General features: G+C 39.9%; 1 protein-coding gene across 7 annotated transcripts in view; it reads right to left on the bottom strand.

Annotated features, from left to right (window-relative positions):
• The window catches only part of diaph2 (diaphanous-related formin 2), a 728,830-nt gene that overhangs the window by 667,525 nt on the left and 49,083 nt on the right, over positions 1 to 12,222 (bottom strand). For 6 of the 7 annotated variants that reach the window (XM_041797008.1, XM_041797014.1, XM_041797012.1 and 3 more), the window contains one exon: positions 6,028 to 6,048. The exons of the other annotated variant lie outside the window; for it this stretch is intronic. In XM_041797008.1, coding sequence (XP_041652942.1) covers positions 6,028 to 6,048 — 21 coding nt within the window. The remainder of the gene's footprint in view (positions 1 to 6,027; positions 6,049 to 12,222) is intronic. 7 annotated transcript variants of the gene reach the window in all.

Below are 12,222 nucleotides of genomic sequence, written 5' to 3'. Positions count from 1 at the left end.
GTATCACTCATTGTACCTACAAGATCAAGGAGACAGGTTCTTATCCATGACCATGTTCTTCTGAAAAACAGTGGAAAATTGGAATTAATTGCTGGAACGAAGTAGCAGAGGATCAATCATTTAATATCCCTAAGAAACAGCACCTGATTACAGATTTTCTTACTCACCAGCAGCTTGTCAAATAAATCCTTACTCATCCCACCCCCGCACAACTTTTTATGCCCATCAGATGAACCCTAAAAGATGCTTTCTACCAATCAAAGAAACATCTTATTCAAACAGCCCCCTCTAGAGTGTGTTTCCTTGATCTTAATTTAAGATAGAATACATGGTGAACACTGGCTCAGGGCATGGGAGGCACGCGCTATTGATTAATTTTTCATTGCCGTTCTTTTAAAACACCAAGGACATGTGCCACATCAAATCTGCTCAACCCTCAGCGCCTGGTTTAATAGCTTGCTTGAAACAAAGCAGAGTTTGAGGCGTGTGGTTTTAAAAGGTAGAGAGGCAAATGAAGGAGGGTGGGTGGCTAGATTTCCTTTCAGACTCACCATATTCCTGTATTTTTTTTCTGAAAAAAGGTCCTTCGTAAGCACTCCTATCACAGTGAGCGAGCACTTGATTGGAGTTAAAGAGGAGCCAGATGTCTGCATGTCCTCATATCCATGCAACTCTCTCTTTCTGTCACCCTCGTTTTCCATCTGGATGCTTTGCAGCCCCCTGGCCTTATCTTAAACTACTCATTTACTGGCTATCCTTCATTCGATAAACTCTCAGCAGTTACAAATAAAGGGGAGCAGGAGCACATGTAATTCAGTGTGGCGACAAACAAACAAAATCAACCAGTCAGACAGCAGAAACACGACAGTATCAAGGCCATTGATTTAATTAGGGTTACCAATGAATTTCAGTTATCCAGAGAAGGAACTTTTGTCTTTCTTTCTTGTATTTTGCATTTATAATTTAATAAATTTGGGTTTTTTGTTTGCAGGTCAAACGAAAAAAGGTGAATGCTTTGGATAGGAATTTACAATTCACAAAAAATAACTAGAAGGTTAATATCTGTTCCCTGCAGAACTTTCTACATCTTCTGAATGAATAGCAAATTTAAAAAAGGGATACAAATACCTTGCACTGATAAATAAAATTCTTTATATTAAGCTGATAATGAGAAGAACATTCAATGTTCAAGGTTCATCCAAATGCTTTGCTTGTAAAACACTCAAAAACATCTTTTAATTTCACACAGAGCCCTTTCATTTTGACTCACTGTGAAAATGAAAGACCTTGTAGTTGTTGTAAGCTACATTCAATGACGCACAAACACCACATTTAAAATGTTGCCCTGTTAATGATGGTTTTTCTCCCTGTGATTACTGCCACATTTGAACTCTGATTGGATTAAATCTGGTGCATGATCACCCTTGCAGCCTTGCACCCTGTTTGTGCTTTTATTGTTTGGAAAAGAAGTCCTTAGTAATTCTTCCTCCCCTATAAAACTCAACCAGTTAAAGCTCAGCCTTGTTGGATCTGTTTGCTCAGACTTAAACACTGACGGAGATATACTTGTTACACCAAACAGCTAGCCATCACTGTCTGGCATCTCAGAGCTGAGCAGCACGTTACCATGGAAATAAGCAGTCATCTGCCCAGTCATACAGATATCGATCACTTTCCTGTGGTCTGGAGATTGCTGCATGTCAGCACACACCCTTTTTTTTTTTCCTCGCTCGTGTGCGCCCTCACTCTGGTGGTCTCAGCAGTGTTCCCCTTTGAGCTGCACAGTCGGTTCATGGTAGTGCACAGAGATGGAAGCGCTGCTTTCACAGCAACACTGGAGGAGTCACTGACGGCGATGAAATCCGGTGCCAACACGTCTGATACCTATGAGGCTGAATCAAAACACAGATTTGGTGCCTCATTTCGGTACCCAATTATAAGATTTTATCTACATTCTTACATGTAGATTCCTTCCTGGGAATTTTTCTTTTTGGAAAAAGTAGACTATATAAGACTCAGATTTCGATGAGTCTTTTTCTCTCTGAACACTAAAGATGTATGCCACCTTCAGTGAGAGCCAATGACAAGCACACTTCAATTACTGGCTATTTTGATAACCAAAAATGTTCAACATCAAATGTTTTGGGTGGAGACCATCTCTGGATCTTCAATCTCTGAACTCAACTTGGAATACAACACTACTGCTCTTTTCCTTTAAAAGATAAAATCTTAAAATGAGTATAAAATTAGTCTCTGGATCCCAGATATAAAAACTAATTGAAATGTTGTAAAAAATTAACAATACTTGTGCAAAAAAGGGCCCACTTTGCATGGAATATCTGTTCAACAGACACTGCACTGTTTGCATCATTTTCTGAGAAATGAATCCAGATCTTCTGACCACTTCAGCCCGGCCACACACTACAAGATTTTAAGCCCGATATGAGGCAAGATTGCCTCCAGCAATCCCCGACAATCATGGGCACGTACCCCGAGTGGAGCCTTGTCGCAAACTATTATTTGTCTGGTGTATGGTGTGAATGCGATTGTTTTGCTGCTCGAAGCCTCCAAGACCCCAAATCGCAAATATGAAACATGTTTGATATTTACAATTCTAGGTCGTAGTACCTCTGACGGAGTACCCACAACAGCCAGTGAGAGTTAGCAGACAGGGTAGCGTCACCAGCCGGACTGTACATACTTTCACCACTCTCAACCATGAACACAACTGTAGCTTAATTCCAGCCCTTGCTTTCCCTTGTTTTAGGGATCAACAGACATCTGTGTTTATTTCTGAAGTCACTTGATCATGCAAGGTCACTGGCATGCCCACAGGTTTGTGGTCTCCAGTGATCTGACAGTCTGGCTTACCCTCTGAGCACTACGTTATTTTTAACCATTTTGTCTCACCAGGACTTTTTGTCTTAAAAAGCTTGTAAAACATCAACCCTGTGGTGCAGAGTTAAGCTCTTAACATCCTTTTCTGCAGGACTACCTAAGCTTTAAGAATATGTGTGCTGCAGTAATGTCACTGGATTTTTTTTTTTAAGTTATGGGACCATAAAGACAAAATAAAATTACTAAATGGAAATTAAAACTCAAAGATTTGAATGTATTACGCACAGTAAACAATAATGACTAAGATGTTGTTTGCATAAACTTCTCTCATCTCTTGGGGACCATAAAGTGAAAAAATAATCACTCTGTGACAAAAAGTCTTCCAAATATTCACATTTTTACAAAATAAAAGTCCTTACGTGACACGACACAGCCTCTCTGTGTCTTTTTCTCTCCATTATGAGCCACTCAGCCCCTCTCCTTTAGTTTGAGTTTACACATGCGCTGTTTTGCAAATGATGTGACAAAGTAACAGCCTGCCGTTGGTTGTCACAGTGCATTGTGGGAAAATTTTATAGTGGCTATTGCTAAGGCTAGCAGCAGAAATGATCAAAAAATGGATTATAAAACGGATAAAAAGATGTTCAATAATGGATATACTGTTTTGGATTTCATCGTTAAATAACCCAGAAAGTCACCCAAGTTCTAGTCTTGCTGGAAAAGCTTCTTTAAGTGCTATGAGGGCATGGATGGCGTCATTAGAACGGCAAAATGCAGGGCTTCCGGGGGAAGAGGAAGTAAGAGGCTATGATTTATGGTTCTAAAGTTATTCAGCTTTAAACAACCTGTGTCTCTTTATGTCAAATATAACAACCTCACTCTCAGAGGATAAGAATATATGTATGTGGAGATAAATATGAGCATACACTCTTAAAAGTACATTTGAATGTGCATCCTGCATGAATTGTACTGTCGCACTCATACATGGCTTGAAGTGAGTCACATTTGCAAGCCATGCAACAAGGCTCTCACAGACTTTGTTGTACATTTTTGGCAGTAATTCTCTTGCAAAATAATTGCAACTCGGCAACTGGTATCTCAGGTTAAGAGTCACTTGTGTCGTAAAAATCCAAAAAGACACCCAACCCCAGTCACTGATGGATTGTAACAACACAGCCCTTGACTTGTGACGTAAAAATCCAGCCCTTTATTCAGAAGCTGACGATAGAAAGCCATTCTAGTGGTCGATGGGGAGCTGAAACACACTCCACAAGAAGAGATGCCTGCTCCCAACTGGATTTTTTCAGTCTACACGCAGGCATGCCTTTACCCAGGTTTGTGTTCTGCTCATTTTTTCTTCAATCTTCCTTAAGGAGGTGACGAGAGCATGTGAGACTTGGCAGTGTTGCACACTTCCACGCTGGTCAGACTGGATTAGAGCCAATTCGCACAGTCCTCTATTCCCACCTCATTCTGTAGTGTGAGAGTGGAAAGTGCCAGAGAGATTTCATGCCTGAGACAGAGGAGTTACAGTTACGTGTTCCCTATAGACAATCCTAACCAACACTCTCCTTCCAGCACATCTGAGAGCACTCTACCCCTCTGACGCACGCTGACAGCGTGAAAATGGAGTCTGCCAGCAAAGCAGAGAGCTAACTGTTGCCCACGATTGGCTAACCAGGCTAAATGCTCTGTTTTTTTCCCTTTTACAGAGCTGCTTGTAAGAGCGGCAGCTCATAGCTTTCAGTACTTTAGCTGTTTCTGTAGGCTAGCGCTGCAGAAGTAGCAAAGGTCAGGTCAAATGTTTCAGTATGCTCTTGAGTTTGAAGAAACTTCTTGATAACCGAGGTCTGGGGCATCTATTCATGCGATTTGCAGAACTTCTGAAAGTAGGCCTCCACATCTTGGATGAGTGGTCTTAATACAAGCTGGGGTAATTCTGTCATATTCCATTTACCAAGCACAAAATGCCCAGTACTCCCGATTCGAGAGCTACTCCATCCACGTCCACACAGGGCCAAGCCAAAAGGCTTACTCATCCCACAGAAATAACCAGGCACAAAAGAACAGTTTGACAAAGAAGGAGAAAACTCAATCGATACAAAAACATCTCTGTAAAATGCCTCAAAGAGCGAGGTTTGTCTGTGAGCGGCGATGGAGCAGAGGCCAGGTCACAGTATGCTTCTTTACCTTGCCTGTGTTCCTGTTAAGCTTCACAGTTCTCTTAATCCTTGCACAGCCTTCAAAAGGCAACAGAACACCATTTAAAGTGACAATTCAGCACTTGCTAAGCCAATACCAGAGTGCTGCTTTCTTGATTTTTTTCCAAAAGCATCTAAAAATATAAAACTTTAAAAAAGAGAACATGGTGCCGCTTTATGGGATCTGTCTACACAGAAAAAGCGAGAAAGTCTAACCAGAGTACTGAAAGTGGAGATTGTATTTCTTGTTGGGCCTTTGGCAAACTGAAAGTGAAACAACACCACAGACAAGAATCCTTAAAACATGATATTTTCTTTACATGCATCCTCAAACACTTCCTCTTAATTATGGTCCAATATGTCCGTTCAATCCTGAAAATATGACTAGATGTCTTCTCCACGGTTCTCTAGCTTCCCTGTTTATCTGCAGCATGTGTTTAAATGTGCACAGAAATATGTGTGAGCCTTATTAAGTGATATTCTCAGTATGTGTTGTTTTCAAGAGACAGAATAAACACAGTTAAACCATTTAGATGCATGATGTTCTGCAGAACAGATTACATTGCAGATGATGAGTATTTGTGTAAAAGCTATCATTATAGCAGCTATTACAACATTCAAATGCTAATAGGTGTTGTACTGAAATCTCTCTTAAAAGAGCAACAGCTAAAACTAACAAAAAAGCCTCCCTGGCTGCATAATTTAAATATTACTCATTTAAAAGCGCTAGCATTTACATGAAGATATTGTGTTAGCAATTTATAGCCTTTTCTAAATTACAGCCATTAGCGATATAAGGGCTGAGAGTGTAAAATCAAACACATAAAAGGGACCAGAGTTTGGAGCGTGCTCCTCATCACCCCTCCAAGTAAAGAGAAACATTTCTGTTTGTGTGTGTGTTTTTGGATGTGTGTGTTCAGGGGAGGAATGAAGACAGATACACAGGAGGAACAAACAGAGAAGCCAAATAAGTAATGGGTATACTTACCGCAACTTTGCTCCCAGTTATCTGCATGCAGCGATCAGCGGAGAAGGTTAATGTGCAAAAAGACACAAACAGCACAATCATTAGTAGGCCAGAAAATTCCTCTGCATTACACGTTGAGGCATTAGCGTAACTTGTGTGACATCACAAACATCCTATACACAATTACAGCACACAGTGACTGATCAATTATTCTTACAATTTAAATTAAGGGCACATACTGAAGATCATGTCTGCTTGGCAGCCCGGATTTTTTTGTGCATTTTTTTAAAAAAATGTGTCTTAATGGACTCTGATATCAATGCACGGCAACAGCTGAGATCGCAACATAAACTCTGTTAAAGATGTGTTGCTCTTTTGACTTTTGAACAAGCAATGGAAAAGCATCTGCTGAGCAGGAGTATCAATAAGGGTATCATTATCAATAAAAACTGCCCATCTCCATCCCTAGACCTGATATTTTTCTTTAATGACTGACTGTGACAGAAAAAGAACAGTGGCTGTAGTGGACCAACAGGCTTCAAAGGGCCTCCCTTGCCCGGGCAGATATCAATCAGCTGCCATTATCGCTGGGGCTTCAGGTGTCAAATCTGTGCGGCTCAGCTACCTTGAGCATGCAGTCAGCACCATTCTTGGAGTTTAACCTTGTTATCTGTCAATAGTGGCAGGCAGCAGAAGTGTTTTTTATTACTGCAACTGTGGGGCTTGTTTCACAGTAGGAGGGCGTCTGTCAGCCTAGTAAATGAATTCTATACTGTGGCTGAGCTCTTGTTTCTCCACAACATGTTTTCCAGGGAAATGCATTTTGATTGGGGGAAGTTGCAGGACTCTTTTACTTTGCTCTTTCTCTAACTCCTGCACCACCCTGCCCCTCCTCCTTCTAATCTCCCTTTCCATTTCTTTTATTGTCACTCTCAAACTCTCCAAGTCTGTGGCCATTTGATGCTTGATTTCCTCCCTCCATCCCTCTACCAAGAGTTTATGACAGCCATAAAGTCTGTTCTACGTGCGCCACCACCTGATCACACACGCACATACTACTTTCTAATCTTACGGTGGATTCGCATTTCTCTTTGCACTCCAGTGAATGCAGCATGTCATAGTCTAACACTAGAGGAATATTTTATCTGAGTACTGCAGGCTAGACACCTTAAAATGACTCACAGCTTAGGTATTCATTTCCACAGATGTTGCTGCTCGCAACAGTGATTCATAATTTTAAATCTTGTTTTAGAGCAGCTTGGCTGAAATAGCAGACATCATCTTGAGTGTGCAGAGAAAACTGGGAGGAGCTTGAGGGGGACAAGTTCAGTATCAACGGCAGGTTGGTGCTTTCATAACAAAGCAATGCCTTATTCTCGCTTATGGAAGAGAAAAACTTTAAGATTAGACCCACACTGAATTTTCCTGATGTCTTACTTTTTGCATATTTGTCAAACTTAAATGTTTCAGATCATCAAACTAGTTTTAATATTAGACAAAGAGAACCTGAGTAAATACAAAACTCAATTTTCAAAGGATGATTTTATCTACTAAGGGAAAAAACATCCAAACCTACCTGGCCTTTTGTGGAAAAAGTTATTACCTCCTAAACCTAACAACTGGTTGTTCCACCCTTGGCCGCAACAACTGCAAGCAAGCATTTGCAATATCTTGCAATGAGTCTCTCACATCACTGTGGAGGAATTTCGGCACACTCTTCTTTGCAGAAATGTTTTAATTCAGCCACATTGGAGAGTTTTCCAGCATGAACTGCCAAAGCAACTCAAGCAGATTTAAATCCAGACTTCCACTAGGCCGGACATTCTCCTTCAGGATTTCCTGGTAGAGAGCAGAATTCATGGTTCCATCAGTTATGGCAAGCGGTCCATGTCCTGAAGCAGCGAAGCAGCCCCACACCCTCGAAATATCACCACCATGTTTGGCTGTTGGTATGATGTTCTTCTGATGAAGGGCTGTGTTAGTTTTAGTCCAGATGGAAAGCCTTCGTCTGGTCAGTCCATAGAATATTTTCCCAAAAGTCCTGAGGATCACCAGGATCAGTGGAGGGCAACTGGCAGTCATAGTTAACATCTAGAGGTTGTAAAAATGAGTTAGGATCCTCAAAAAGGCCCAGTCTATCCTGGCTGATCACAGCCATCCTTTATTTTCTGAGTTTAAGCTGCTACCATCCGGTCGCAGATTTAGCCTGCCAGCATGCAGGACAAACAGGCGAAAAAACTCTTTTGTCCCTGCTGCCATTGGCTTTCTAAATGGTTAGGTGCAAGCCAGTGTTATTTCTTGTTATGTGTGTAATTGTTGGATTGCACAATGTCTCTTGTGCTTCTATTTATTATGTCGTTTATGCTGCTGTTATGATTGATCTGCATGTATGTCTTGACTGCTGGCTGTGAAACAAACTGCCCTTCACAGGGATGATAAAGTGAACCTTGAACCTTGAAGGACTTGTTGATTTTAATGGCCAGGAAGCTAGGCTATACAGCGTAACAGATGCGTACAGTTTCTCCCTAGAATTTACTGAGTTTCTGGGAAAAATGGGCCACAAGACAGTGTTGGCTCAAATGTGCGAAACAAAAAAAAAAAATCATTGCATACCCAGAAAGCCTCTGAGTTTTTGTCACTATTTAGCAATGCAAGAGCACATAACCGGTAACCAAAGCCTGCATTCCTAATTGTTGACAAAAACACAGAGGCTTTCTGGGTAAAAATGCTACAAAAGTTTTCAATAGTGCGTACATTTGAGCCAACATTGTTTTGTGGGCCATTTTTACCAAAAACTTGCTACATTTTGGCGAGAAACTGTACCCATCTGTTACTCTGTATAGCCTAGCTTCCTAGTTGGTACAACCAGGGAGTCTTTTTTTAAAGGAGTAAATCTAACAGAAATCACCAGAAATTATTCTCATAACTTAAAAGATACTAAAATATCCCTTTAAATGCATTGGTATAATAATCTAGATATGCAAGAAAACAACCATAAACTTCTATGTCCATTGCACTATAAAAACACTTTACACCAGTTATGCTATTTGCATTATGAAAGCTTTGTATTTGTTCCTTTTTCTAATCAAAAGTCATGGTAACTGTTTAATTGAGAATATTTCACAATTTGTAAAAAGCTGGCCCTCTGGTAGTGAGGATAAAAACCATGTGACCCTCTCAGTAACCAAAGTTGGCCATCCTGGATCAAGGTGTGTAAAGTCAAACATGAGACAAGCTTTTCTGTTCTTTTTGGCCAGCAGTCGGTTTGGCCTTGGAACTTTCCAAGTCTCTTTCTTGTTGTTGGATCATGAACTCTGACCTTAACTGAGTCAGGTGAGGCCTGCAGGTCTTTAGATGTTGTTCTGGGTTCTTTTCTGACCTCCTGGATGAGTCATCCATGTGCTCTTGGAGTCATTTTGGTAGGCCAGCCACTCCTGGGAAGGTTTGCCACTGTTCCAGGTTTTCTCCATTTGTGGGTAATGGCTCTCATCATGGTTTGATGGTCCCAAAGCCATAGAAATGTCTTTGTAACCTGATAGATGTCAATGACTCTATCTCTTATCTATTCTTGAATTTCTTTAGATGGTGCCATGATGTGTTGCTTTTCGAGATCTTTTAGCCTACTTCACTTTGTCAGACAGGTTCTATTCAAGGCAGTGGTTCTCAGCTGGTCCAGCCTCAGGGCCCACCAGTCTGTCTTACGACAGATTGCAACCGTAGTTTCCCAAAATTTTCAACAACTCGTATTAAGTTAATTGAGTATGTTGCAGTTTGGAGCATGATTGAACACAAACACCTTATATAAAAAAGAAAAGGGACAAAAAAGACCAATTTTATTCCCTCTTTCCCCATCATCATGTGTCAATTTTGCCAATTTTCCAGAGAACTTGTGAAATTACTTTATTATCATGGGAAAAGTAGCCATTTATTGCAAGAAGAGGAGATAAATTAGTTGAAATTCTGATAAAACATTTAAATTTACCCAATTTCACAGTAAAACAGGGCAAAATAAAAGGTATTGGTGCATGTCCAATAAGTCTTCAGGACTTTTGCCATTTTTTTTTTCCCAGACACCTTGTCACGACCCACTGAAAACTGCTCCGCGACCCACTTTTGGGTCCTGACCCACCAGTTGAGAACCACTGATTTAATGGATTTCTGGATTCAGCAGGTCAGGCAGTAATTGGGCCTGAGTGTGGATGGTGAAATTGAACTCCACTTTGGATGGCATTTTCCCCTTAACATCATCATTTAAAAAATGCATTTCGTATTTACTCAGATGATCTTTGTCTAATATAAAAACTGGTTATAAGATCTGAAACATTTAAGTGTGACAAATATGCAAAAAAGAAAGAGAAAGAAATCAGGAAGGGGGCAAAACTTTTTCACAGCATTGCAGAAGCACAAAGTCTTTTTCACATTGAAAAATATAAACCATTTGCATCCTTTTTGCCCATTTAAAGATTTAAGGTCTCACTTGTGGTAACTTTGAATGGAACAACAAAAATATACACTGGACATTCCCCTTACAAGACCCTGCCATCACATCCTCCCTAAATATGAGACACAGCACGTTCAAAATGAAACGAGAAACTTTGTCAGTAGGCAGAGTTGATTGTTGATGTTAAAAAAAAGGTAATTATGTTAACTTAAAAAGAAGTTTGGAAGTTTTAATGATGTTGGCACACATTGAAAATAAAAAAAGGAGGAAAAGAAATGCGGTGAGCGAGAAAGGCACGTGTTCATGCAAAGCTGATGGTCAAGGACGTCGACAAACACTCCTGCAAAAGCAAAAAGCTGGATTGCTGTAAAACAGTTCATATTCAAATCAACAGTGCCAATGCACAATCCTCCATTGAATAGAGAGTCTGACTTTTCCTTGACAGGCATGTTTTATGAGAGTAAACAAAGTCATAATCAGCCTTTTCTGCTTTCAGGGATCTTTTAAAGCAAGGTAGCTTTATTGAAATGGTCTTTAAATGATAAATACCAGAAACCTGTGCATTATATGGAAACTTTAACTTTTGAATGTCAAGGTGATTTGAATTTTACAATTTATATGAGGGAAATAAAGTTGCTTTGTTGCTAAGTTGAGCAGATCTGCAGACACCAGCAAGCAGAGGGCCACATTTCTTTTTTCCAGCATTGTTTAGTGATTTAAACGGCCAGCTCAAAGCATCAAAATCCACCAGTGTTGCATTGGCTGCAGGCAAGAAAAGACAGATTTAAATAAACAAATATGTAATTATGTGTGTGTACATTTAGGTTTAAAACAAGCTGCTCTTTTAAGGCTGATATCATAGATTCCTACTGTGACTAATGTTCACTTTAACCCTTTTAAGGCCACCTGGAGAAATAGCAAACAGATGAAATTGAGATGTATGTGTGCGAAGCTTTCCAAAGCCCAAAAACTGCAATCCCAGCAAACATAACCCTAGAAAACAAGAGTCACATTAACACTGAAGGCACCAAAGAATAAAGACACCCAGACATGTCTGAAACGCACCGCCCCTACATTCATCACCATTTACATTTACAATGCAACACATTCTTATTTAGTCCACACGGCATGCCCATCAGAAACCACAAGATGCAAAAGCTCCAGAAAATATGGAACCCTGGGAAAAAAATAACATTTTAATGGTGAAATTCTTTCATACTTTCAGGCTCATGTGTTATCTAAAGGGCAAAGCATTCACAGACGTGACAAAAATACTGACTTTTGTGCATAAATTTGAAACTAAGTGGCACTTTAGTTGTCTTATATGTCTATATATTGGACTCTGTAATTTTTCAGGGGTGTATTGAGGGTTGTTTACTGAATGTAAGAAGATTCACGTCACATAGAAACACAAAAAGAGCTATGCTACAGGACAAAGGCTCACTATCATGATTAAACAACATTTCAAGAAGCTCCAGCTTTATTGCAATAAATACCGGGAATGCGCAATATAATAGGAATGATATTGATATCGGCAGATTAAAGCTTGCAAAATAAATGTATATAATGGCCGTATGTTCGGATACCTCTGTGGAGTTTTAGGCACGATCTGCAGACCTATGTCTAAGTTGAAATCCTTTGTTCAACCTCATTCCTTAATCTGTTAAAGTGTGTTTGAAGGACTGATGTTTGTATTTGTTTATTATTGAACTTTAAACTCGTATTGAAGACTGAAAATTTACAACTAAACTACATTTCTTATATCAGTATAGATA

The sequence above is a fragment of the Cheilinus undulatus genome, linkage group 10 (genome assembly GCF_018320785.1).
Source record: "Cheilinus undulatus linkage group 10, ASM1832078v1, whole genome shotgun sequence".
Taxonomy (NCBI): domain Eukaryota; kingdom Metazoa; phylum Chordata; class Actinopteri; order Labriformes; family Labridae; genus Cheilinus; species Cheilinus undulatus.
Note: the sequence above shows the minus strand (reverse complement) of the source record. Positions and strands in the feature narration are given on the sequence as shown.